Source organism: Cryptotermes secundus, unplaced genomic scaffold, assembly GCF_002891405.2.
Source record: "Cryptotermes secundus unplaced genomic scaffold, Csec_1.0 scaffold152, whole genome shotgun sequence".
Lineage (NCBI taxonomy): Eukaryota > Metazoa > Arthropoda > Insecta > Blattodea > Kalotermitidae > Cryptotermes > Cryptotermes secundus.
The window spans coordinates 1425008-1450573 of NW_019720705.1; the positions used below are offsets into that span (position 1 = coordinate 1425008).

General features: G+C 43.2%; 2 protein-coding genes across 9 annotated transcripts in view; one reads left to right on the plus strand and one right to left on the minus strand.

Moving 5' to 3' along the window:
* Positions 1 to 5492: 5492 nt before the first annotated feature.
* LOC111871340 lies at positions 5493 to 24382 on the minus strand. 3 transcript variants are annotated; one of them, XM_023864375.2, is made up of 6 exons: positions 24131 to 24382; positions 16465 to 16591; positions 14049 to 15111; positions 11965 to 12275; positions 9344 to 9532; positions 5493 to 5967 (listed from the first exon to the last, which is right to left on the minus strand). In XM_023864375.2, exons 1-6 carry the CDS (start codon positions 24236 to 24238, stop codon positions 5822 to 5824), a joined length of 1944 nt encoding a protein of 647 aa, XP_023720143.1. In that variant the 5' UTR covers positions 24239 to 24382; the 3' UTR covers positions 5493 to 5821. The 3 variants fall into 3 exon arrangements, with proteins under 3 accessions (XP_023720143.1, XP_023720151.1, XP_023720161.1); XM_023864383.2 differs by lacking the exon at positions 24131 to 24382 and adding an exon at positions 16690 to 16775; XM_023864393.2 differs by lacking the exon at positions 24131 to 24382 and adding an exon at positions 16732 to 16774.
* Positions 6996 to 25566, plus strand: part of LOC111871303 — a 50325-nt gene continuing 31754 nt past the window's right edge. For 4 of the 6 annotated variants that reach the window (XM_023864310.2, XM_023864337.2, XM_033754245.1 and 1 more), the window contains exon 1: positions 6996 to 7387. The gene's annotated coding sequence lies outside the window, so the exon portion shown is untranslated. The remainder of the gene's footprint in view (positions 7388 to 25566) is intronic. The other 2 variants (XM_023864318.2, XM_023864328.2) reach the window with 2 other exon arrangements.

Here is a 25566-nt window from a genome sequence, read left to right on the forward strand (position 1 = left end):
TCCATCCATCGCTCCATCCATTCATCCATCCATCCATCCATCCATTCATTCATTCATCCATTCATTCATTCATCCATCCATTCATTCATTCATTCATTCATTCATTCCTCCTTCCCTATACACGTACTTGTCTACGAACATTTATAAAGCTTTGTCTCCCATACGACACATGCCCATCCTTGTCTGCTACTTTCCTTCGTCTTGATACATTCATTTGCAGCTCTGGTTAACCCTTCTCTTCATCTTCCAACCTTCTCGGTCTGGGCCTTCCCATTACTTCTACCTTCTGTGTCCTTTCGATTTTTTTTATTCTTCATGCTCCTGTCCTAAATAGACTGAACAGACACCAAACAGAAAGATGTAAATCATTCAGCTTCTAGTATTCCTTGGGCTTTTCCCAGCTTTATCCTTGTGATACATATCACTAGTTTCCTGACTGTATTTTGTTCCCGAGGGGAGGTTGCTAACCTCACGCCTAACCCCCAACCTAGATGACCATTTGCTTCCTTTGTTGGCTTAAATTCCCGCTAACATAGTTCACCAGGTGAACACGTAAACCAAACTTCTCCCAAATTTAGAACTGTTACGCAAGTGGAGGGCCTGCCTCTGTGGTCCAGTGGTCAGAGTTCCTGCCTATAGATCCAGAGATCCCGGCGCTACCAGGTTTTCTGACAAGTAGTGGGTCTGGAACGGGGTCCGCTCAGCCTCGTGAGGATAACTGAGGAACTATTTCAAGGAAATAGCCTTCCGGTGTAGAAAACCGAAATTAACGGCCGTGGGGATTCGTTGCACTGACCGCATAACACCCTCTATGAGCTAAAATTGGCACTAACTTCACCGACAAGCGGCGGTCGCTCGGAAGGTATAGTTCGCTTTGCGGGCTACAGACCACGGAGTGTGTTATTTGTCAGTACAGTCACCAACTCGAGGTTGCATACTCGTGTGCTAAGACATACGGTTCTATATTACTTTCACCACAGTCTAATGTTTGTGAGGACGGTCACGGCAGCCGAGCGGTCTAAGGCATGCACTGTCTTCGCTCGCTCGGAAGCCGGGATCGTGGGTTTGAATCCCACTCAGGACACGGATGTTTACTGTTTGCGTGTGCGTGCGTGTAGTTTTCTGCGTTTGTGTACAGGCAGAGGTCTTGCGACGATCTGATCACCAGCCGAAGGAGTCCTACCGAAAGTCTAAGATCTTGTGCACCTTAGTAAAACGGCGAGTAATTACTTTTAGTTCCGAGTTGTGTGTATAAGTGGTAAATAAATAGAGTTCAAATCCAAACCCCCGTCCATAATCACCCCTACACATGAGAGTATTTAAAATTGTCGCAGAATTATATTGAAATATTTCATACTACGAGGTAGTGTAACTTTAGGTAACATGCATGCGGTGCGTATGACAGGCTGTAAACGTTGTCTGCGCACAATGACATATCACACAGTAACCAGTAGAACCTCGTGCCGTGCCTGCATTATTTCTGTATTTGCTGCAAACCATGCGCAAACGCTTTTGCTGTGCAAATGTTTTCCCAGAACAATGAAGTCTGCAGTCTCATTCGCTTAACTGGCTAACGTTATCTGCTGCTTCACGACGGTGTCACGCAGCTCGGTGCTTGGAAGCTTTACGCAAGCCTCCTCACAGACATGACTGAGAACGCCAGTTCTTCAGTAGGATTACAAATGTTTTCAATGTACATTATGACGGAGCTCAGTTCTGTTACATTCGGTAGCTCCCAAAATATCTCCCCACATTCTGGTAAGTTATCATGCCATAGTGCTTAAATAATTAAGCAGAAGAACAACTTTACCTTACTTCATGTATCTCTTCTGCATGCGTTACCTTACTAGAGTGAATATTTGTAGCGGCTGGTGTAGAGGGCCTTTCCCCCATCTTGTTTATTGTAGTTACGCGAACAGATAGGCTTTTGTTCCTCACACTTCTTTTATGCCGCCACTCCATTACTGTCACCGGCCCCAGTTGCCGGGTAATTATAGCGACTAGCTACGGGCTGGAAGACCGAGGGGTCAAAGTTCCAGTCCCGGTAGAACAAAACTTTTCCCTTCTCCATGTCGTCTAGACCGACTCTGGAGCCCACCCAGCCTATCAAGCAGGTAAAAGTAAAGTAAAGCTATCCCTGTACCAGGCTGTGAAGGCCCATAGGGTTGTGAGACGTTGAGGGTCCCACACTATCTAGACAATTGGCTCAAAGATGGCGGTAAGGTTGTCAGCCTTACGCGCCGTCCGGGCTTTACTCCCCAGGAAAATTATTTAATTAATTCCTAGTACTCATTTCTGTTGCAGGTCACGGTAGCCGAGCGGTCTAAGGCGTGCACTGTCTTCGCTGGCTCGGAAGCCAGGATCGTGGGTTCGAATCTCACTCAGGGCATGGATGTTTGTGTGCGTTTTTCTGTGTTTATGTACAGGTAGAGGCCTTGCGACGAGCTGATCACCCGCCCAAGGAGTCCTACCGTATGTCTAAGATCTAGAAAACCCGAAGTGAAAGGAGAAGTTCATGGAGGTAGGCCTAGGCCCACTGGGGCTGTAGTGCCAAGGGGGGGGGAACTCATTTCTGTTAGAGGCTGAGTGAACCCCAGGGCCATAGTGCTGCTGGAAAGATTAGGTCAATTGAAAAAAATCCAATGACCTCATCGGGACTTGAACCCGCTACCTTCCGGCTTATAGCATATCCCCCAACCAACTACGCTACACCGAAGATACTCGTAAATCGGCTGGAGCGTTAACGATTTACCTCCAACTAGTGCCGAGGCCAAGAAAACCTGGATCTGTACATCAATTCCCTCATACATTTTATGGTGTAGTGTTTAATTGGTTAAGGACATAGACAACATTGTCTCTTACGTTTTTAGTTTGAAACCATTATTGCCTTGAGTAACCATTGTTTCAAGTGACTGAGGTTAGCTGTTTCTAAGGGACCCAACAAGTAGGTGTCCTCCTCCTAATCTAAGGGAGGAAAAGGATCCGGTTTCCAAAACATTGTGTTCTCCAGTTTTTAGAATATTGGACTATGGAAACAGTCCAAACCCCAGTAATTCTTACCATTCTTTTCTGTTTATGATACAGTCCCTGCACAATAAATGTCCTTTGTTGTTAACAGCCCGGCCAGAGATGAGAAGTTTAAAAAATTACCCACCGAGATTTTATGGCCCCATTTCTAGCGTCTGTTCCACCACAAGCGGAACAAACGTTGCTCGCTTCGTCTTGCTCGTTAAGTGAGACGAGTAAAATGTCTACCTCCCACACTTGCATACCAAGGGAGACCTTAAATATTCTGAACTGGATTCCCAAAAGTGTCCAAGTCTTTTTGCCAAATCTGTCTTCCTTCGGAGAAGAATACCTTTTGAAAGACAAACATCCTTACCACCAAAAATGTTCGGGGATTAATGACTTCTTTAAATCTTTGTTCGGATGCACTACATCTGGAAGAAATACTCTATAATGACAATTTTCCGAAGAATTGTGAGGTCTAGCATTTATTGAAAGCAATTAACATTATGTAATAAAATCATTTACGTCTTTCCAGGTAAAGCAAACATCAGGGTCATTGTCACAATAAGACTAACCCTGTCCCTGTTGTTCCACATCTCTTCGCACTTCATCAGGAACAAAAATATTACCTTCAGAATCATAATTTTAATTAGTGATGCCATTTTAAGTGCTGTCTCCAATGAAGACATTTGAATCGTTCGGAATATCCGAATGCCACGGTCACACATTCATCTTCTGACCTCACCACTCGTATCTCATCTTTCGTCTGGCGCCACATAATCTCGTAGTTGAGACGGCGTCGTAAAATGGCAAAATAAATAACATATATTTTCTGAAACGTGCTGTCGTCAGTATGTATTGAACACCCTCTGCCTACTGTACCACAACACATGAACAATACCGCCTTTCTGAAATAAGATTTGAACATGTAGTCTCTCAGATTCGAAGCAGGAGTTCAAATTAATGCACTGCAATATTCATTATAGTAAACGCTCCAACTTCGCGATATATCTAGTGTATGTTTGCTGTACATTCGTGCCCCCCCCAACCCCTATTTTTTCCTTGGCACTACAGCCCCAGTGGGCCTAGGCCTACCTCCATGAACTTCTCCGTTCACTTCGGTTTCTCTAGATCTTACACATTCGGTAGGACTCCTTGGGCGGGTGATCAGCTCTTTGTAAGGCCTCTACCTATACACAGACACAGAAAAACGCACACAAACATCCATGTCTTGAGTGGGATTCGAACCCACGATCCCGGCTTCCGAGCGAGCGAAGACAGTGCATGCCTTAGACCGCACGGCTACCGTGACCGGCCTTCGCGCCCCTTTAGCCTCGCAAATAAGCAGATTTGTCTTTGCGATATGGCCGCGTGGACAGAAAAAACAATCGAATGTAATCCTGTAATGGAGAAGAACCTCAAATTTAAGAGAGCTAATGAGAGTGCATCCCGCCCCACCTTGCAAATCAAGGAACTGCAAAAAAGAGCGAAACAAACGACCATCACAATCTTTCGGCCCTCACGCTGTTTTGTTCAACGCTTCAACAGCCCTCCCTGAGTGACTCAGACTGACCTCGCCTCCATATTATTATTGTAATGTCATTATTCTTAAGAGGAACCGGGATAGCTCAGGTGGTACAGCGAATAGGTTACGAGCTGGACGGCCGAGGAATTGGTGTTCGATTCCCCTCAAAACTATTCAACCTCATAACCAATAGGTATTCTGGGGGGGGGNGCTGAAAGCATGGGAGGTGTATACTCCAAGAGGTCCGATAGAAAGGAAGACTGAGATTTTCTGTTTCTAACGGACCCAGCAGTGCACGTGTCCCGCACCCTTCCACCTTGGGACGGTGTTTCTTAGAAACAATCCCAAGTGCTAGTTCAGTGCTCTTTTACCTGTCAGTGGACCGGAAGTGATCCGCGGCTTGGTCTCTGTCTATGTGTAAGTCATACTAGAGTTACGTATATTATATACAGCAGAGCTAATTTAAGACAACGAAAAAGTTTCCGTCTATTTTAGCCTGCGCGTTCATGTAGAGTGAATATATTTCAATGTGAGCCCTTAATTCTAATATATTCATTACCAAATTCTCGCAGACACAAACACATCTTCAACTCCGGATGGATCTGTTATTATTGTACACCCTTCCATTTCTGTCTTCAGTGGCGTTATGAAGATGTTAAGTTGTCCCTGTACCTAATTAACCGACTCGTCGTGAAGACGTTTAGGGGAGTGGAGGTATAGATTTTTACATTCGTAATCTTCGCACTGGCTTCGCTCGCTTGGAAACCAGGATCGTGGGTTCGAATCCCACTCAGGGCATGGATGTTTAGTTTGTGTGTGTGCGTTTTTCTGTGTTGGTGTACAGGTAGTGGCCTTGCGACGAGCTGATCACCCGCCCAAGGATTCCTACCGTATGTGTAAGATCTAGAAAAACCGAAGTGAACGGAGAAGTTCATGGAGGTAGGCCTAGGCCCACTGGGGCTGTAGTGCCAAGGAAAAAAATCATCACACTAGGTGGAGGTGAATGATGAATAGTTTAAGGCCCTGTCCCTCTTTTTTTTCAAGAAAATTGTCCTCCTTAGGCCTCAGAACCTATTTTATCTCTGTAGGGAAGAGAAACTCTCTTGTCCCTGCCGGCAGTTTAACCTATCTTCCTATCTAACCCATGATATAGAATTGTCACTAAACAGACTGGGCTGTCAGCTGGTTAAACAATTAGTTTCTCGAAATTCCTGTCTCATTAGAAAGTTTTATTAGCTATGCTCTCTTTCTAGTGGAAATAGAAATAATTCCCAAACACTGGTGATGCTATGATCCTTCCCTTTTATTGGATTTTGACCGCATGTGCACAACAGCATGTTCTGCAAGCCAAGGGATTATACAAGCAAAGACGGTTAAACCGTTCAGCGTGTTGATGCAGGCTGGGTAACTATTTGTTACATCTCGAACCAAACCTGCAATAAAATCAACATATATTAACATATAAATAATATTAAATTATTCAAAGAACTTATTACTCATAAGTTTCATCGGATGGTTGAATGAACTGGTGAAGTCAGCAAGAATCCCTTATCAATTAATATTTCCATAAATTAAGCGTCAATTTTTGTTTTTCTCTACTAGGCCTCATAAATTTTTGAGTATATTATATATTGTAACACCGTGGGAGACTTATGCATTGATGGGTGAAGCAATTAAACTTAAAAACCTTACAGCCAATAGTGTCCGCCACATCACGTCTGCCAACAGTAATAATACAATTTCAGCATTTTGTCCACACGGTGAATTAGCCTCTAAGAGAAATAAGTACCAGGAATATTCTTGGGGGGGAAAGGGCGGCCGGCGCCATCTATGAGCCGATTGTCTAGAAAATTTGGGAACCTCAACGTCTCACAACCCTATGGGTCTCCGCGGCCTGTTACAGGGTTTTACTGTGTTTTATCTCATAATGAAAACGTATGGATTGGAGGTGAATGGTGAGCTCCCTGCCCTGGCCGCTTTATCCCAAGGGAAATAACCCCGGTACCCATTTAACAGGAGGTTAATGGTCCCCAATTAGACAGAGCTGTAAAGAAGAGAAGATCTCTTGTCCCTGTCTACAATCGACCCTGATTCGTCGGTCGTCCGGACCGTATCCTTGTCTCAGTATCGGCGACGTTATTTAAACTAAAAACAAAAATATACGCATAGAAACGAGTGGTAGTGCCCCATTGAAACCATAGAGGCGTAAAAAGCCTGTGTGGTAATACATCACTGAACCTCACTGTAATTAAAGGAAAATCCATAATTGCGGACAATGGAAAAAGTCCAAAACCCCAGTAATTCCCTCATCCACCATCGTCAAAATTCTTTAGAATCTAAAGGAGAATGTTTGTCAATAGGCCCATAGCTTCGCTATCCCTACCCCCTCCTCCCCTCCACGTACAGTTAATGGTGTTCATGGTTGGCCTTCCCCCCACTCTTTCAGTTTCTCCTACTCCACTGTCGCTGATCAGCGCCAGTTATAGAGCGTATACACCAATAGAAAGTAAACAAGAGAAATGGTGTCCTCAGTAGACCACATTTTGCCACGGAATAAGTGAGGCTTGATTCTCTGTTTTGCGGCTTTGTGCTTACATACTCGTATGTCGATCGAAAATAGTAGGTGGCCTCGAATTAGTCTGGAATGAGATTCAGGAAAGGTTCTTTATCCCTCGCCAGCTAAAGGAAGTGCATCTCTTTCGCTCACAAGGTCACAACGGCGAGCCGGCGAATTGGCACCGACCTGCAGTCCAGCTGCATATGTTATTGACGTATAAGGGGGTCTGAAGCTCAGGAAAAGTAGAACATCAAGGAAACAGAAGCGAGTTTGACCACTTCGTCCACTAGAACCTGGTAAGCTAAAGGAGTCTAGCATATAACATGGAAATATGAGTGATTAGTGTTATGGTTTATTCTGCAGTGTTTAAGCTAATTCTCAAATCTTACAGTTTATTCTTGAGGAATTTACAAATGTGAAAATTTTAAATTCGTGTTTATTGGTTCGCTGTTACTTCAGATTGGGAAGGCCCCGTTTGGAATTTTGGCTCTGACGTAAGCTACTCTGAAGTATGTATCTTTCCACTGGTTTCAGTTCCTGCAGGGATCTTCAGAAATTGTTCTTGGAAGGGCCCCCAAACCGGGCTTCCTTCGGCATCGTTTTCAAACTGATCGTTCATAATCGTCTTCCATATACATTTAGTACTCTGTAAGAGGGGCATGTCAGATTTTCATCAGTTTAAATTTATGTTAACGTTACTTACTTACTTTCTCATGGAGCTGAGCCCTTCTGGAGGAGCCGCCAATTCTGCAGCTACTCAAGAATTTCCCAGCATTTTATGGATCCCGAAGGTTCATTACCATATTCACAAGAGCCATCCACTGGTCCTTATCGTGAGCCAGATCAATCGCATTCATACCATCCCATCCTATCTCTCTAAGATCCATTTTAATATTGTCCAACCACCTACGCCTTGGTCTTCCCAGTGATCTCTTTCCTTCTGGTATGCCATCGTTAGGTATACTTATATTTTCCTCTCATTTGAATGGCATCAGTAGTTTGATTCCAGCCCCTATACAACGTTCAGCTTCCAGACCGTCTCTGGGGCCCACACAAGTTTCTATCTAATTCGAATCTTTAACTGGTTTTCTGGGGTTAAAGCGGCCGGGCCGTACCACTCGCCTCCGTCTCATATCGAGGTTAATATGCGTAGAGCTATTACTCTACTCCCTCCCCATACGTCTTAATGGCGTGATATATAATTATATGCAAGGGCCGCTTTACTCTTGGTGAGTATTGTCTTCAAATTATGACACCATATAGTTTGGAGGGTCAGGCTTTTCGGAGGAGCACGTCGCCTGCATCCTTAGGGTCGAACACTAAGTCAAGCAGGAAACCAGTAGAAGCAGACAGCAAGTTGGACCAAGATGATCCTACACTTCACAGCCACCGTCGTGAGGACCTGGAATCCAACATTGTTATCATGGTGTAGGAGCTCCGTGGCACTCTGCCTTCTGTTGGCTTCTTGCTTGGCTTACTCTTCCGCGATGTTCCTCCGGAGGGGCACTACGCTACAAGTGGGAAGGTCGCGGGTTCGATTCCCGATGAGATCGTTGGGTTTTCCAATTGACCGAATTATTCCAGCCGCACTGTGGCCCTGTGGTCGACTCAGACTCTAACAGAAATGAGCACCAGAAATCTACCTGGCGGTAAAGGGTGGCCAGCGCGTAAGGCTGACAACCACACCGCCCTCTGTGAACCGATTGTCTAGAAAATGTGGGATCTTCGGCGTCTCAAAACCCTATGGGCCTCCATGGCCTGTTACAGGGATAGGTTTTAGCTTTTCATGTAGATGACTGTGCACCCTGGTGTGAGGTTCTATAGTGCGGTAAAAGTTTGTCAACATTTTGGAAGAACGTACATCCAAAATCCCCCTGAAGAAGGAGGGAGAACATTCCTCCGAGAAGTCTACCGACTTATAGTATACTACACAGTGTAATATCTCAAAATAATATTAGCAATAATCGCCGCTGTCGGTACCACAAATCTCATTTCATTTTGCTTGTTATTTGATTAAATTTAATTCTGTTGGTAACTTAATAATAATCCATAATTGTATTTTGAAGAGCTACAGACATTTAGTTTCAACTGTCAAGAGATGGCGTGCGACGGTTATTCATTAATCTCAAGATATGTATTAAATCCAAACCTTATAAGTAAGATATCTCGTGCACACCACGAGAAAGTTTTCTTATAATAAAATGAAAAAGGGACAACAATGACCAGTTTTTCATAATTAAATTAATACTTACCAATGAAAGGTCCAACCATGACAGCAATTAAGCCAAAAATGACCGAATACAAGCCAAAAGCGGAAGGAAACCTCTCAAGGTTGTATTCCGCAAACACCAGGGGCAGTGGAACCTGGATGAAACTTCTGGCAAAGCCTAGAAATCCGGTCATGAGGGCCACTGCCAGGAAGTCGTTGAAGAGAATTAACACTGCAACAAAAAGAAAAAACTGAAAGCAAAATATCAATGATTGAGGACCATTGATTTTTATATATTAAATTTACAACAACAGTTTTTTTCCACGCAACGTGTTACGTCTGTAATAAAACTTGTCAGTTAAGCCAGCTTTAGGGTGCAAAATACCCCACCCCACCACCAAATTCAAGCAATTTAAGTCATTAAGTGCTTGAATATTATGTTGTGCTTGACCATTTATATATGTGCCTATATAATATTTATAATGTCCAAAACTACGTATAATTTTGCCTGTGGCTCTGTATGGGTGTAAAACTTTGTCTCTGACATTAAGGGAGGAACATAGACTGAGGGTGTTTGAGAACAGGGTGTTGAGAATATTTGGACCGAAGAGAGATGAAGTGACAGAATGTTGGAGAAAAATGCACAGTGAGGAGCTTCTTCTCCAAGTATAATTCGAATGATCAAGTCAAGGAGTATGAGGTCGGCAGGGCATGTAGCACGAATGGGGAGACGAGGAATGCGTATAGGATATTGGTGGGAAAGCCAGAAGGAAGGAGACCACTGGGAAGACCAAGGCGTAGGTGGATGGACAATATTAACATGGATCTTAGAGAGATAGGATGGGATGGTATTGATTGAATTGATCTGGCTCAGGATAGAGACCAGTGGAGGGTTCTTGTGAACACGATAATGAACCTTCGGGTTCCATAAAATGCTGGGTAAATCTGTAGTAGCTGCAGAATTGGCGGCTCCTCCAGAAGGGCTCAGCTCCATGAGTAAATAAGTAAGTGTATATAATATCTGGAGATGTACATGTTTTTCTTAGAATTTTAATGGGAAGCAATGTTCAGCCTTGAAGAGCGGAGTGTAGAAGTTTCTTTGTTATATATGATAGCTTTGGTATGCAGTGCATTAACTTAGTAATTAAAGAAAGGAGTTTTTTCACTGGCTTTACAGCCCCCTTGGGTCCTGGCCTCTGATTTTCCAGTTTCATGATCGTTTTACCGACGGTAGGACTCCTTGGACGAGTGATCAGTCCGTCGCAAGGCCTCTACCTAAACACAGGACAGCACAAACACAGAATAAACACACATATAAACGAAATATCCATGCCTTGTGTGGGATTCGAACCCACGATCCCGGCTTCTGAGCGAGCGAAGACAGTGCATGCCTTAGACCTCTCGGCTACCTTGACCTGCACATAGTACACTAGTTCATCAATTTTATACGTGAGAAGTAATGGCATGTAAAAGGACACAAACTGTTCAGACTACAAAAACTGAGTTGGACCTTTCCGAGCAGAGTTTTAAGGCGCATCTGATATACTCGGGCCTGTTCTAACACCGTCTATATGACTGACAGTATTGAAACAACACTGAAATAACACGTTTTATTTTGTCGATGAACGCTGTTGAAATTGACAGCCTATAAGAATGGGGTTTATTGAAATATACCATTATCTTCTCAAATGACCAAGAAAAATCATTTTGAACAGTGTTCTTTGTTTTAATTTTTCTGTGATTTGTTTAAGAATGCTGTCAGTATCTCAGGACTGGTACTACCCCGGTATTTGACTGAAAAGACTGAGAAAAATCACGATAAACTTCATTCAGTATTTCGGTGTCCCGCCGAGATTCGATCCAGTCACCTTCCGAATACTAACCATTCGAGTTACCGTTTCAGCGAAGCTCCTTTGTACAAGGTGAAGTTGATTTAAGCAATATTTACAAGATTGGTTCCCACCTCTAAGAAAACATGCCATATCTCCATTATGAAACAGCGATGTTCAGAGAATGATAATTCCTGGCGATAGTTAGTTAGTTATTGGAGAGGGTGGGTTTCCCCATGCACTTAGATCTGTATTGGTCCATTGTGCTTCCCTCTGATTTCTACCAGTCTCTATATCCTACCGGTACTGGTGCTTACCATCAGTCCCGCCCAGCCAGCGAGACCGGCTCTACTAGCTGAGAGGTATCTATAATGCTTCCCCCATCTACCAGAGGTATTAGAGACTGCTGTTGGGCGGGAAACGTCCGTAATTTGGCTCAGTGACCTCCTTTGGAGATATGAGGTTCTTTTACGTGCCGTAAAGCTACGACACGGGACCCACGGCTTAAAGTCCCTCCCGGAGGACTTGTTCCCTGAATTTTTCCGCCCTTAAAAATTCGACGACCTCCGCCGGGTATTAGAACCCGCGTACTACGAGTCATGAGGTGGGAACGTTACCTCTAGACTACGGAGGCCGCTTCCGATTCCTGGGGATAATGCGACCGGAGCATGGAGATGGCCACATCATTATAGTAATAAATTTTCATCAGTTAAATATGGCAAAACTGAAAATGTTACCACTTGAGTCAACTTTTTTGATGTTGGTAGTGTTATTTAGTAATGCGCATTCAGATGTTAATGTTCACAACAAATTGAGACGATTGTAGGCAACTTACTGAGTCTTCCAGCGACCGTCGTTACTGTTCCAACCATGAACAGGCTCCTGCTAGTGAAGTTTGGGTTCAGAATACCAATAAGCGCTATGACAAGGCGTCCCGCAAGGTCCATAGCGTTGCACACAGCAATGAATATTGCAGTGTCAGATTTCGAATACCCGAGATCGAGGACAAGGATTGGATAAAAGGCAAAAAATTGGAGCATGCAGATAAGAGAGAATGAAATGCCAACTGAGATGTTGACGTACACTGGGTCCAAGAGCAGACGCAGATCCAAAAAATTAACGACGGACGTCCAGCATCGGTCACATCTGAAAAAACAAACAGTTGCATTGTTTGTCGCATGCACACAGCAAATAAAATATGAATCATTCAGTTCACAACACACGGGGTCTACACATACTGCTGCAAAATCAAATAGATTTGCAATAAACTCCGTGGTTTTAGTTCGCAAGCGAACTATACCGACCGAGCTACCGCCGCTTATTGGCAAAGTTAATGCAAACTTTAGCGGATAGAGGGCATTCACGTGGTCAGGGCAACGAATCCCCACGGCCGTTACTTTCGGTTTTCTAGACGGGAGCCGCTATGTCCTTCCTCAGCTATCCTAACGAGGCTGAGTGGACCCCTTTTCAGACCCACTACTTCTCAGAAAGTCTGGTAGCGCCGGGAATAGAACCCGGACTTCTGGATCTGTAGCCAGGGACTCTGACCGTTAGAACACAGAGGCGGCCCCCATGGTGGGACACATAAAAAGTATGTATATGTTTTCCCAGTATACGGATACACATTTACTTCCTGAAATCGTCTACTGTGTATGAAACACGAATCAGAGCGCGAAGTTGTAAAGCGTTTATTAACATTTAATCAGTGGTCAGGCAACGCAATTCTGCAGAATACATAATTAGGTAGTCAAGCAGTGTTGCCATGTTGTTGCTTAAAATGCAGCCACTAACAAAATATTAGTGGCTGCATTTTAAGCAAAAACATGGCAACACTGCTTAAAATGTAGTCACCAATATTTTGTTAGACTGTATAACTTTAAGTTACGAGGAACCCTGACCTTCGTGCTCGGAAACGAAATATTTAAGACAGGGTTGAAAATGAGGCGGAGAGAGAAGGACGGAAGACAGACAAGAGCAGCGCTGCTAGCTTTGTCTCTCTCACACCCTCCCCTCTTGTGTATTATCCAGGAGTCTTGCTTAAGCATGAAAAGGCTATCCCTATAAAGGCGCGTCCACATTACCCGTGCTCGTGAGTAATGTGGACGATATGACAAGTCACGAGACAAGCAAATTTTAAATTTTTAATTTAAAAACTTTAGCCAATAAATTAAAATACGACTACAGCCTATACACACTACGAGTAAATATACGGATCCTCACGCGCCGAAACCTGGCGAGCAACTGAAGTAGTGTGGACGAAGATTTACGAGCGCAAGTAAAAGCCAGACGAGTCTCCCGACGAGCACGAGTAATGTGGACAAGCCTTAACAGACCGTATAGGCCCGCAGGGTTGTGAGGCGTCGAGGCTACCACATTTTCTAGACAGTCGGCTCACAGATGGCGGTGAGGTTGTCAGCCTTACGCGCTGGCGGCCCTTTACCCCCAGGAAAATTCATGGTACTCATTTCTGTTGGCTGAGTCAACCCCAGGGTCCGTACTGCGGCTGAAAGGATTAGGTAAATTGAAAAAACAAAAAAAAAATTCATCGGGTCTCGAACCCGCGGACTTCCGGTTTGTAACATAGTGCCTCAACCACTACCGCGCAATATCATGCTATTTATATATCTACATGAAGTGTAAGTAGTTTATATACACGTATTATAGTAAATTTCGCCTAATAATCGTGGGAGGGGGGGATTAAATTAAGGAAGTTTCGATGAGCCGGATATGTAGCACGCACATGGTGAATCACACAGGTGCGAAAACTTTGATCGCAAAATCTTGAAAGAGGGATGTGGTTTAATTTGATGATCCAGTGGCCTGTATTTTGTGATAAGGATAATGAGACACAGAAGGAGGAATTCTGCTTTAGCAGGTGAATAGCCCACTGCCCAATCACAATCACGCTGTAACACTCACCCATCTTGAGATTCGGTGCTTCCCAGGCTCGGAGCATCTCTTATTGAGTCGTACCTCGTTCTGTAAACATCCTTTATTTTATCCGTGACTGGAACTGAAACCTGTGACCTACTTTTTGGCATCCTTGTCACAGAAGCTGGATCCGCTCTCTTAACTGTAATTCCAATTTCTGCGGTCACCTGCTCGACATGCCCATATTTTTTGGAGTGTCCACTTTGCATCAAAAATTTATGTTCATCGGACACATTACTTTCCGAATCCACATGTTCGCCCACTTTTTGTGCACTATCGTGTTCATTTTTTTGTTTATCAGTCTCTGTTTCCATACTTTCCTTACTCCTACCCGCATCCTTTACTTCGCCTAAAATTCCAAGAGATTCTTTTCCATCAGAATTGTCCACACACATATTTTTATTCTGAAATTGTATATTGATTAATTCTTGAGAAATTGCCCTATTTCTGTTTGTAGCCTTCAATTCGGAATGTTGTTTATTAATTTTTATATTCACCTCACTATCTTCCCCCATTTCTGAACGATGTTGTTGAATTCTTATATTGACTTCGCTGCTTTTCTCAATGTCTGCATGCCACGTTCCTTCTCCATGAACAATTATATCAGCACTTGGACGTGGTGTAAAATCTGACGATAATGGAATGGAATGTTTCTTTCTTTTTATATGATACTTCACGGGTTGTTGCACGACCATACCAAGCATTGCATGCAGGCTGAAGGCTGCAATTATAGCTTGAGTGCCTCTGAATCCATATTCTTCTAGCAACATTTGTATCGCCAAAGGAACCACCATTGCTGCCCCTCCAATGATCATCTGAGTTACTGCCATTGCAAATGTCCTTCGGCGGACGAAGTAATGGTTGAAGCTGGTGAAAGCAGCTGGTACCATAAGTCCCAAACCAATTCCTTGCATTATACCGTACGTGAATATGATCTGGTACACATTAGTAGCAAAGGCTGTGAGAAAACTGCCACAAAAGTATATAACTGAACCCGTCAGTCCCACTTGGCGACAGGTGAAAGTGTTCAGAGCATAGTTCATCACAAGACCTGAAACAAAATGGAAAATATACCAGTAATACCAGTGATTTCGTAGAAGCATCTCACACAGAAAGCGTACGTAAAACTTCACTGTTAGTGACGACCTATAATTGCATATTCATGAAGAAGGTACAGGAAAGGTAAAGCTGTCCCTGTATCTTAAAAGTAAGTAAGAAAGTAAAGGTATCCCTGTACCAGGCCGTGAAGGTCCATAGGGCTGTGAGACGTTGAGGGTCCCACATTATCTAGACCAGTGGTTCTCAACCTTTTTTTGCTCGTGGCCCACTTCTGACTTTCATTCAGTTCTGTGCCCCCCCCTCATATTGTTTAATTATAATAATTGTAATATTGATTATAAATATGTACTTTATCAACTGTACTTTTATTTACAACAATTATTATTTGTTTATAGCATAAGGAATATTGGTAAGAAGGAAGGGGTCCTCTTCCAAACACTTCGAATGCTGAACTGAAGAACACCTGAAATTTACTGAAAAGGTGGCGGTAAAATTCATGAGAGGAGGGGGAGATGTTTAGGAAAATAAAGGATAATTCGTTATGGCTCTACCCGTTCTGAGAAGGCGCATACCTGTTTACCTGTACTTGGAATTCCCAGACCTAAGGTTGTGGTTTAAGTACAGTAGGTTCTGTCCCTTCTAAGTAAGGCACACAAAAACAAGGATATAGAATTATTGTGTTATTATATATACTGACCATTTGGCATTTTTATTTCTCTTTATATTATTAATAATTTTATTTTAGAAGTGAAAATTTTGTCGCCCACTTAACAGTTTCCATGGCCCTCCGTTTTTCCAAATTTTGTCAGCGGCCCCACAGAAATACGGCTTGGCCCACTGGGGGGGCCATATGGTCCCCGTTGAGAACCACTGATCTAGACAATCGTCTCAAAGATGGCGGTAAGGTTGTCAGCCTTACGCACCGGCCGCGCTTTACTCCCCAGGAAAATTATTTAATTAATTCCTGGTACTCATTTCTGTTAGAGGCTGAGTAAACCCCAGGGCCTAGTGCAGCTGGAAGGATTAGGTCAACTGAAAAAAATTCCAGTGACCTCATCGGGACTTAAACCCGCGACCTTTCGGCTTATAGCATAGCCCCTCAACCAACTACGCTACCGCGTGCCCATTAAATAAAATGTTATCAAGACTTATTAGAGGGCAGGATGTATAGCTCCAAATATTCTTTACCTCGGCACCAGGTGGAAGATAGTGGTCAACTTCAAAGCCCTCTCATTTTACCTCAGGGCAAGAACCCGAGGAACCCAAGGAATAGGAGGTTATGCGTGAAGAAGTAGGAGTGAAAATGGAAGGGAACAAAGAGTCTGAAATATTGCAAGAACCATACCTAGTGCAGCCGCGGAACCGATGCACACACTGACACCAGTTGTTACATATGCTGTTCCTGCACCCACGTCCACCAGGAAGTCTCCAAAGATGAGACCAAAACAGCTGTCTGGCGTTAATGTGACAACCTGAAAAAAATAAATTGCCTTTCAGAGTGTAAAGATTAGTGTACCTTGAAAATGTTCATAAAACTGTTAGAAATCGTATCAGATTAAACTGATCTCACTTTGGCAGTAACCAAGAACCCGAGACTCAACACCGCTCATACCAGAGATGCTAGTTTCGTTTTACTGGTTCCGTGCTTGAGCACAGCTGCACACTGAAACAGCTAAAAAGTCTGGCGCTGTGACAAATGTCAGGACATTTCAGCACCGAGATAACGTCACAATCTTCAGTTAAGACGTAGGAGTGAGTGCAGAAAAGCACGTTTTAGGTATACATACAAGCGAAGTCGAGATTAAGGTACAGATGTGGAAACACAAGTATTGTAACGTAGCGTTATGTTGCATTGTGTTTCCAGTTGTATTTATTTCCATCATGACAATTTCCATATAGATTCACTATACGTTAAATATCAACTGCATGAATATTACTGTCTTTTGAGATACAACGCCGTGTAGTCCGTTGAAAGTTAACTGACGTTTCGAGGAACACATCACCTTTATCTCTAGAGTTAAAGAATAAGCCGAGCGAGATACCAACCTGAAAGCAGGTGACAGCCTCTGAAACGTCGGTTGACTTTCAGCGGACTACACGGCGTTGTATCTCTGAATATATTACTCTTGATAACCATCTCTGTGAGAATCACAAATCCTATCTACTACACGTCTCGGCCTTTCGGTTTTCCTCAGGTATGCATAGAATATCAAACCGACAATTCAAAATAGACGCACTATAAACACTGGCCAGTACAAGGGATAAGCAGTGCAGCCAACCGTGGATATGGGTAAATGATGGCCGAAGGGCCGAAACATGTCCTAGATAATTAAGGTGTAGTTTATCTATGCAGATGTTGTCATAACGGAAATAGATACAAGCAGTTGTAGAAACGTTTACTTTTAGACACACCCCTGTGGACACTGAGCCTTGATGTACCGAGAAAGGGACACATTGTTACTGGTCAAATTTCATGCGTTTAAGGGGTTTACAATCATTTCTTGAAATTTACATTTTCTAATAACCACGAAAGGAAAATTAGCGGTTTAAGATTTTATTATTTTAACTCACCATAATGTGTATATATTTACCGTCTTTTAGTGCATACAATTTCACTTGTCACTTCACACTACATGTTTCGGCATCGTTCTGCCATTCTCAGGTGTGTCAATCACGTTAAACCATTGCATTGCCTGCCATCAAGTGTCCATTTATCAGTGCAACAGAACGCTAAAATACAATATTATTAACTCACCAATTTATCTGTAATTAAAGTCTTTGTATGAAACTATGGGCAACGTTGAACTTGATATACTATGATTTATGTAATAGTAATTTCCTCAACGTGTTATTTGCCTTCTGAAAATGGTCATTAATTGACCGAAATATGTAAAGGAATCATATATATATNAACTTATCAGTCATCATGGCTGTGTTATTGGTTATAATTTCTAAGATATGCTGAGATTTATAGTATTTCGTGCCAATACTGGCCATAAGGAAAATACATGAATTGTGTCTGACCTCCACTGTGGTCTAGTGGTCAGAGTTCCTGGCTACAGATCCATAAGTCCTGGGTTAGATTCCCGGCCCTGCCAGATTTTCTGAGAAGTAGTGGGTCTGGAACGGGGTCCACTCAGCCTCGCTAGGATAACTGAGGAGCTATTTCAAGGAAATAGCGGCTCTGGTCTAGAAAGACGAGATTAACGGCCGTGGGATCCGTTGCGCTGACAACGCGACACTCACTATCCCCTAAAGTTGGCAAAGTGGTTGAAATGCGTTAGAGAGCCCATACATGTACGAGTCTGGCTCGCGAGTCCGACTCGGCTCGGGTTCCAATGAGCCAAACTCGTCCATGTGTGGTTTGCCACGCTCATACATGCGTGGTGAAATTAATCCGAGCCCGGATCCTCGCCGAGCCGGACTCGCGAGCCAGACTCGTACGTGTATGGGCCGCGTTACTGTGTTACTAATTACTTCGCAGAAATAGAGAAGGCCTTTCAGTTAATGCGTATAAAGACAAAGAAATAGCTTCTAGACAATCGGCTCACAGATGGCGGTGAGATTGTCAGCCTTACACGCCCACCACCATTTACCCCCAGTAATATTCCTGGTACTCATTTCTGTTAGAGTTTGAGTCGACCCCAGGGCCATAATGTGGCTGGAAGGATTAGGCCTATTGGAAAATGCAGTGACCTCATCAGGAATGGATCCCGCGACCTTCCGGTTTGTAGCATAGTGCCTCAGCCAACTACGGTACCGCGTGCCCCTTTACAAGACATACATGCAAAACACTTGTCTTATATTATACAATGTGTACACAATAATGCTGACTGCTGTTCAACATCTGTACAAAATGAAAGAAGAGCGCGGAAGAGAATATTAACGAATACATTCGAAGATTTTTCTACTTGTTGGCCTTTAATTTTCACTAGTCACCGACGTTCAGAGGAGTGCGTCTGCAAATAACCCTGTTTATGGTCATATGATTTTATTAACTTTTTATTTTGTTGCCTGGTGATCCAGCAGCACGCCGCCAGAAAATTGGTGGTGATATTCCAGTCACCGTGAAGCGTCAGATTTAATCGGGATTAATTATTGTCACGTGTGACTGTAGACGGGGGTTGGAATGGTAATTTTGTTTATTGGACACTTGCAGATCGTAACTACACGCTAAATCACACATTCTGCAGTTCGCTATAGCATGTACTAAGTCTTCATAGTCTCCCGTGTCTTCATCATTCGTTGCCTGGTGACGGATTCCAACAGTGTCCTCTGCTTCCTTGCTCCCACAACTAAATCATTTCTCCAGCTGTCCTGTTTATATGATCTCGGCACGGACGGCACAGAAAACTTTTCCTTTGTTGCGTTCGCGTTTGTTGGAATGCCTGCGTGATCGCTATTCAGTCATTGTCTAGTTACGTGCGTTGTATACAGAGCTATTACTTAAAAACGGCTGTTGTACAACTGTTTATCTCGCTGTCATTGCTTAGCAACGGGTCTACATGCCACAATATGTATTATTTCTCATTTCACTGGCAGTTATTGCTTCCGTTTTAGAACACCAGGACAACATTTACACAAATCCTGCTTGCCCTTCTGTTACGCATGATGGAACGAAATTGCAGTTGAAATTACGATAAACACATTTAACAGTAAAGGAAAATGTAACCACTTTCGTTATCAGAACCTCGTTACACCCGCCATGAGCCAAGTAAATAGTACCTCGGCGCCACTCCCTGTGAAAGCATAATCTGTCTCAAACGTATGGTTTTCTGGGTTGTAAAGCCGTGTAGTTCGTAGTCCGATATTTCGGAAGTCTATATCGCCTTCCAATCCAGGGTCGAAGAGTAAGCTAAACAAGAATTCAGCAGAAGCAAACGGCAAGCTGAGCTCACCTGCTAATTTGTTGCTTGACTTATTCGTCGACCCTGAAGACAGACGCGATATATTCCTTGGAGACGTTGGGATCTCTCCGAACTCCACGGCGTTACAACCCAGAAGATTACTCTTGAGGGCCAGCCCTGTGGGAGCCTCAGATACAGCACAGAACCTGTATCTGTTGCAGCAACACTAACAGCTCGTCACCAAGAGGCTTTAGAGAGGGATTCAGTTAGAAGCTCGGAATATGGTCCAGTGACGTCCTTCTTCAAGGCGAAATTATACCAGCGGGAGTTTTAATAAAAGTAACGAGACCATTCACAATGTTCACTATCTCAGGATTCCGGCTTCAGCACTGTTTCTTTTCGAAGTAATGCCCTTCACATGATGTATATCTTTTTTTTACTCACTTAAACATGGAGAGTAGGCAATTTCCCGACATCTTGCATAGGGTGTGGACGTTATTTGTTTCATTTCAGTGTCAGTGCAGAATTTCTGCCCTTGTTCATGTTTAAGCAACCGAAATGCCCCCCAAATCACATGGAGTTAGGTTTGGTCTGTAAAATGGGTGTTCTACTAATTCCTGCCAGCGCATCCTTCGTCACATGTGCAAAATGCGGCCCTACATTGTCTTGAAGCAGAAACCGCTGTTTCATCAAGAACTCCAGTCCTCGTTTCCGAATATCGTGAATTTTAAGTGCATAGGAAACACCAGTCAAATTTTTCTTCCGAGGTAGTCAGTGTTAGAGAATAATGGCTTTTGAGTCAATGAACAATATCAGCATCGTTTTTCCTGACAATGGGGCTATATGAAATTATTTGGTGTAAGCGAATTTTTGTGTTGGTAAGTTTGAATGCTGCTTTTCATTCCGGATAATAATGCGAGGTCTATTCGGAAAGTAACTTCCGTTTATTTAGGCAGCTAGTGTAGGAACGGCGGAGAGCTCGCGCATGCGAGGTAGCGTCACATGATCCATTGCTTTGTAAACCATTACATAACTAGTCCCCTAGTGTTTGTTCTTGCATCTGCAGAGTGAGTTATAATGTGTTCTGCGGTTGATGATACCGCCAGCTGCGGAAACCCGCGCAGTTAATCCGTTTGTTCACGCTAAAAACACGAGTATTGCCCAGGTCTATAGTGAATCTTGCGCGGTTTACGACAACATAGGAGTATATTGAGTGAGCTACAAGACAGTGGTGTAGAATATTCAAGTGGAGCGAACACATACTCACGATGAAGAGCGAAGTAGTCGCCTATCTCTGTTGAGTGGTGATATTCAAAGTGTTGGCCAAAAGTTTATGAAAGACGCCGTTTCAGAATTTCAGAACTTTCATGTTAATTTCCACGAATTTCACTCACTGTTCTCTACGAGATTATCACAGGCTAGGCTGTCACAAGTTTTGTGCGAGATGGTTTCCGAAAATGCTCTTGGGTGCGCACAAAATGTAGAGAATTGCTTCAGCTTTGACTTTCTTTTAGAGCGATACCACAAAGATGGCAATGATTTTTTCAGTCGTATCGTACCGAGGCACCGGTAATGAAACCTGGGTTTCATCTGTGAATGCTGAAAACAAAGAGCCGTCAAAATAATGGATTTTTACAATTTCACCAATCAAGCCAAGACAGTTTAAACAAACGCCTGCTTGCCAGACAGCTGATGAGATGTTTTCTGGGACAGAAAGTGAGTGCTGATGCACTAAAAAACTGCGTAAGGCCATTCACAATTCACAATAATGGGCGTGGAGTGCTCCTCCATGACGATGCACGCTCGCATATAACTGCTCGCACTCGAGCACTGCTGGAGCATTTCACCTGGGAGTTGTTTGACCACCCTCCTTACATCCCTGATCTCGCTCCGAGCGACTACCACCTGTTTATCTACCTGAAGAACTGGTTACAATCACAGCGCTTCAATAACAATGAGGAGTTGATGGTAGGTGTCAAAACGCGGTTGTGCTCACAGGCGGCAGACTTATTTGACACAGGCAAAAAAAAAAAAACTTATTCTCCAATACGACAAATGACTCATTCAGACGGTGACTGCGTTGAGAAGTAGTTTATCTACGTATTTTTTGTATATAATAATTTTTTCTCATTGATTGTTTTGTAACAGCTCACCGGAGGTTACTTACCGATTAGTCCTCCTGTCTTGAACAAGACTCGTCTCAGTTGATCATGCACAATAAATTGTCAGGATGATTTTTCAAGAAGAGTAATGTGTCGTTGGCAGAATTCTACACACTTTCTTTTCTCATCATCACTGAGGTTATGAGGAACCAACATTACACATACTTGATTAATGTCTAATATCAATCTAATAATATGATGAACCCTTTCCAAAATGCCTTTAAACTGCCAGACAATTCCCTTAACACTCTCCTGTCCTCCTGCAACAGTTATTCAGTTTTATCAGTATTCACATCTGTGACAGCAATGCGTGGTCTCCCACTTCGAGAGTTGTCAACCACCATTTTGTTTCCATCTTTAAAATGGTTCCACCATCGAAACCCTAGCTCCGTTAATTACTTCTGATCCAGATATGTTCTGCAGTATCTCCTCAAGGCGTTTTCCAAGAATCACACAGAATTTTATAGCACGTCTCAGCTATGAAACACTTGAAATATCGTGCTGTTCCTCCATTGGAAAACAGGTTTCTTACAAGAGCCCCATAAAACACCGACACATAAGGAAAAATTGTGACCTCTGCACTACTAGCTTAACACACTTGAAGCAATATAGCGCATGCGCTATCTAGAGTAAGGAAATTGAAGATGAATGCTGTTGCCAGTCTCACTTTTGAAATTCCTTTAGTTCGATAGTACGAGTAACAATTATCGATGTTAAGTTTTTCCATGGATGCAACTACTCGTGTCAGTATCGAGACGGTGCAGCATCGGGATTTCGAGTTGCTGGCTAATTTTGGTAGTGAACTGAAGTCGACGGTGAACCTTCGGGTCCCATAAAAGCATTGTATGTTAAAACTTAACCATAGGATTACAGCAGAATATTTTTAAACGAAACTTAAAAGACCTACATGTCTCGTATATAATTTATGACAGACATAAAAAGAGGTGCACCAAGCGGGCGCTGTAAAAGGGATTTTGAAGTCAGTATAAATATTAAATTATATATTCCATGAAGACAACGAATATAAAACTTGAAACAGAAATAGTATAATCCATCATCACATACCACCCATAGCTTTCCATTTTATTTTATTTATTTTTTTTTTTGTTTTAGCTTATTTAACAACATTTGCAGTATCTGTAATTACAGCAAACCGAACAGTAAAAATGAAGTTTTTCTCTGTACTCAAATAATTAAGCACTACGCCATGAAAATGTGTGGTGGAGTGAATGTATAGAGCGACGTTTCTTGACCTCGGCAGTAGCCGGAGGTGAGTGGTCAGATTCACGCCCCGGCCGCTTTACCCCCAGAAAAAGAGCTCCCGGTGCTTATCGGATAGGAGGTTGTGCGGAGCCCAGAGCCGTTCTTGACGACGTAGAGAAGAGAAAATTCTTGATCCTACCGGCATTCGAAATCCAGCCCGTAGCCAGTGACTATACCGACTGAGCTACCCCGGATCCCTCACTTCGAGCAGTAGGATTATTAATTAATAATGGATTTGAATGTATGTGGAAGGAGGCGACAGTGACGTACTTTGAAATACTATCTCGGTATTTCCTCGAGGGAGTGATGAAATCCATGGAAAGCTCTGGGTCGAGACTTGAACCCAGAATATCACGAAGGCAATTTTCAGCTTCTCGGAAATATGTATAAGAAGTAACTGTGTTGGAAATAAAATTGCATCAGTGAGTCGCTCGAGTGCTGAAGTTAGAAAACAGGTGAGCCGTGCCATAGCTCAAGCGGTTAGTCGCTGGCTTCCCACCGTGGCGGCCCGGGTTCGATCCCGGGTCTGCTCAAGTGGGATTTTTGGTGGACAGAGTGGCGCTGGGACAGGTTTTCTCCCACTACTTCGGTTTCCCCTGCCAATCTTCATTCCACCAATTGCTCCACAATCACCTTCACCTATCATCTGGGGTTGGTAAAATAGACCAGAATTGGCGGCAGTACAAGGGACTTAGTCCCACCCCACTAGCAATAAAAAAAACAGGTAATCACTACTTACGAATAATGCTGCAACTCCTATCGCCACGATCCAACCCCATCCACCATCCGGAGCTTCAAATTCATGAGAATCCACACCGCTTTTCTTCTCGAAAGTCTGCAATCCCATTATTGACTTCCGCTTTATAACATTCAGTTCAAAAAGTAACAAAGTTATAACAAAAAGTTATATATAAAGGTCAGTATAAAGATAGTACAAATATTTGTATAAAAAGAATTAAAATATAACGTTCGGCGAAGATGTACAGACACAACTGAACACAAATATCCAAGTACAGGAAAGTACAAATGGCGACTCCTCACCTTATCATGATCAGAGATACGGCACACTTGTTCCACGCAACATGGTCACATGTAACATCGAGCACCATGAATGCATCTCGTATGCACTCGACGTCTTGGTCGAGTTGTCCGGGGTTCAAATCTGGGCCAGGAGATCCGCTGTCCTGACTGGGGCTTTATGTTCATGGTTTTCTCGGTCCTTTGAGGCAGATGTTAGGATAGTGCCAACTTTTGCGGATAGAGGGTGTCGCGTGGTCAGCGCAACGGATCCCCTCGTCAGTTAATCTCGATATTCTAGACCGGAGCCTCTATTTCCTTGAAATAGCTCCACTACAAAAGTTGGCACTAATTTCGCCGACAAGCGGCGGTCGCTCGGTCGGTATAGTTCGCTTGCAGACTACAGGCCACGGAGTTTGTTTTGTTTTTGTTAGGATAGTGCCTCAAATTAGGCCACGACCGCTTCCTTCCACACCCTACCCGATTTGTTACTCATTACCCTATCATTGTAAATTGTACAGTATGTGCTATTGACAGCGCTGAAGAGTTCTACAGTCTGGGACATAACGCCTTGTAGTCCGAAAGTCAGCCGATTTTTCGGAAGAATATATCGCTCCCGTCTTCAGGTTCGAAGAAAAAGCAGAGCAAGAAACCAACGTGAAAGCAAATGGGAAGCGGAGCCAGCTGCAGCTTGCCACCCACTTTATGTTGGTTTCTTGCTCCGCTTTCTCTTCCGCTCTGAAGATGGAGGCGAATTGTTCCTCTGTAACGTCAATTGACTTTCAACGAACCGCACGACATTATATTCCAGAAGATAGAATTTTTCATAATCACAGCTATGAGTACCTCAAATCGTACGTATTGACAGCGTTGTTATGCAAGCCAGAAATGAATGCATGAATACATAAATGGCACCTGCTTTTAGTTTCCTATGTTACTGCACATATTTTGTAATAAGGTCTCATAAGGAAAAGGTAATCACTTGGTCGTCGACTTACGACCGGCAGCACAAAAAAAAATGAAAAATATAAGATGATTAAAATGTAAAAGTTTTCAAAAATAAATTATAAAGATAATAAAAAAATTAAGAAATATTAAAAATAATGTTAATAAATATATGGCCGACATACGACCAGATCGACTTACGACATGTCAGAG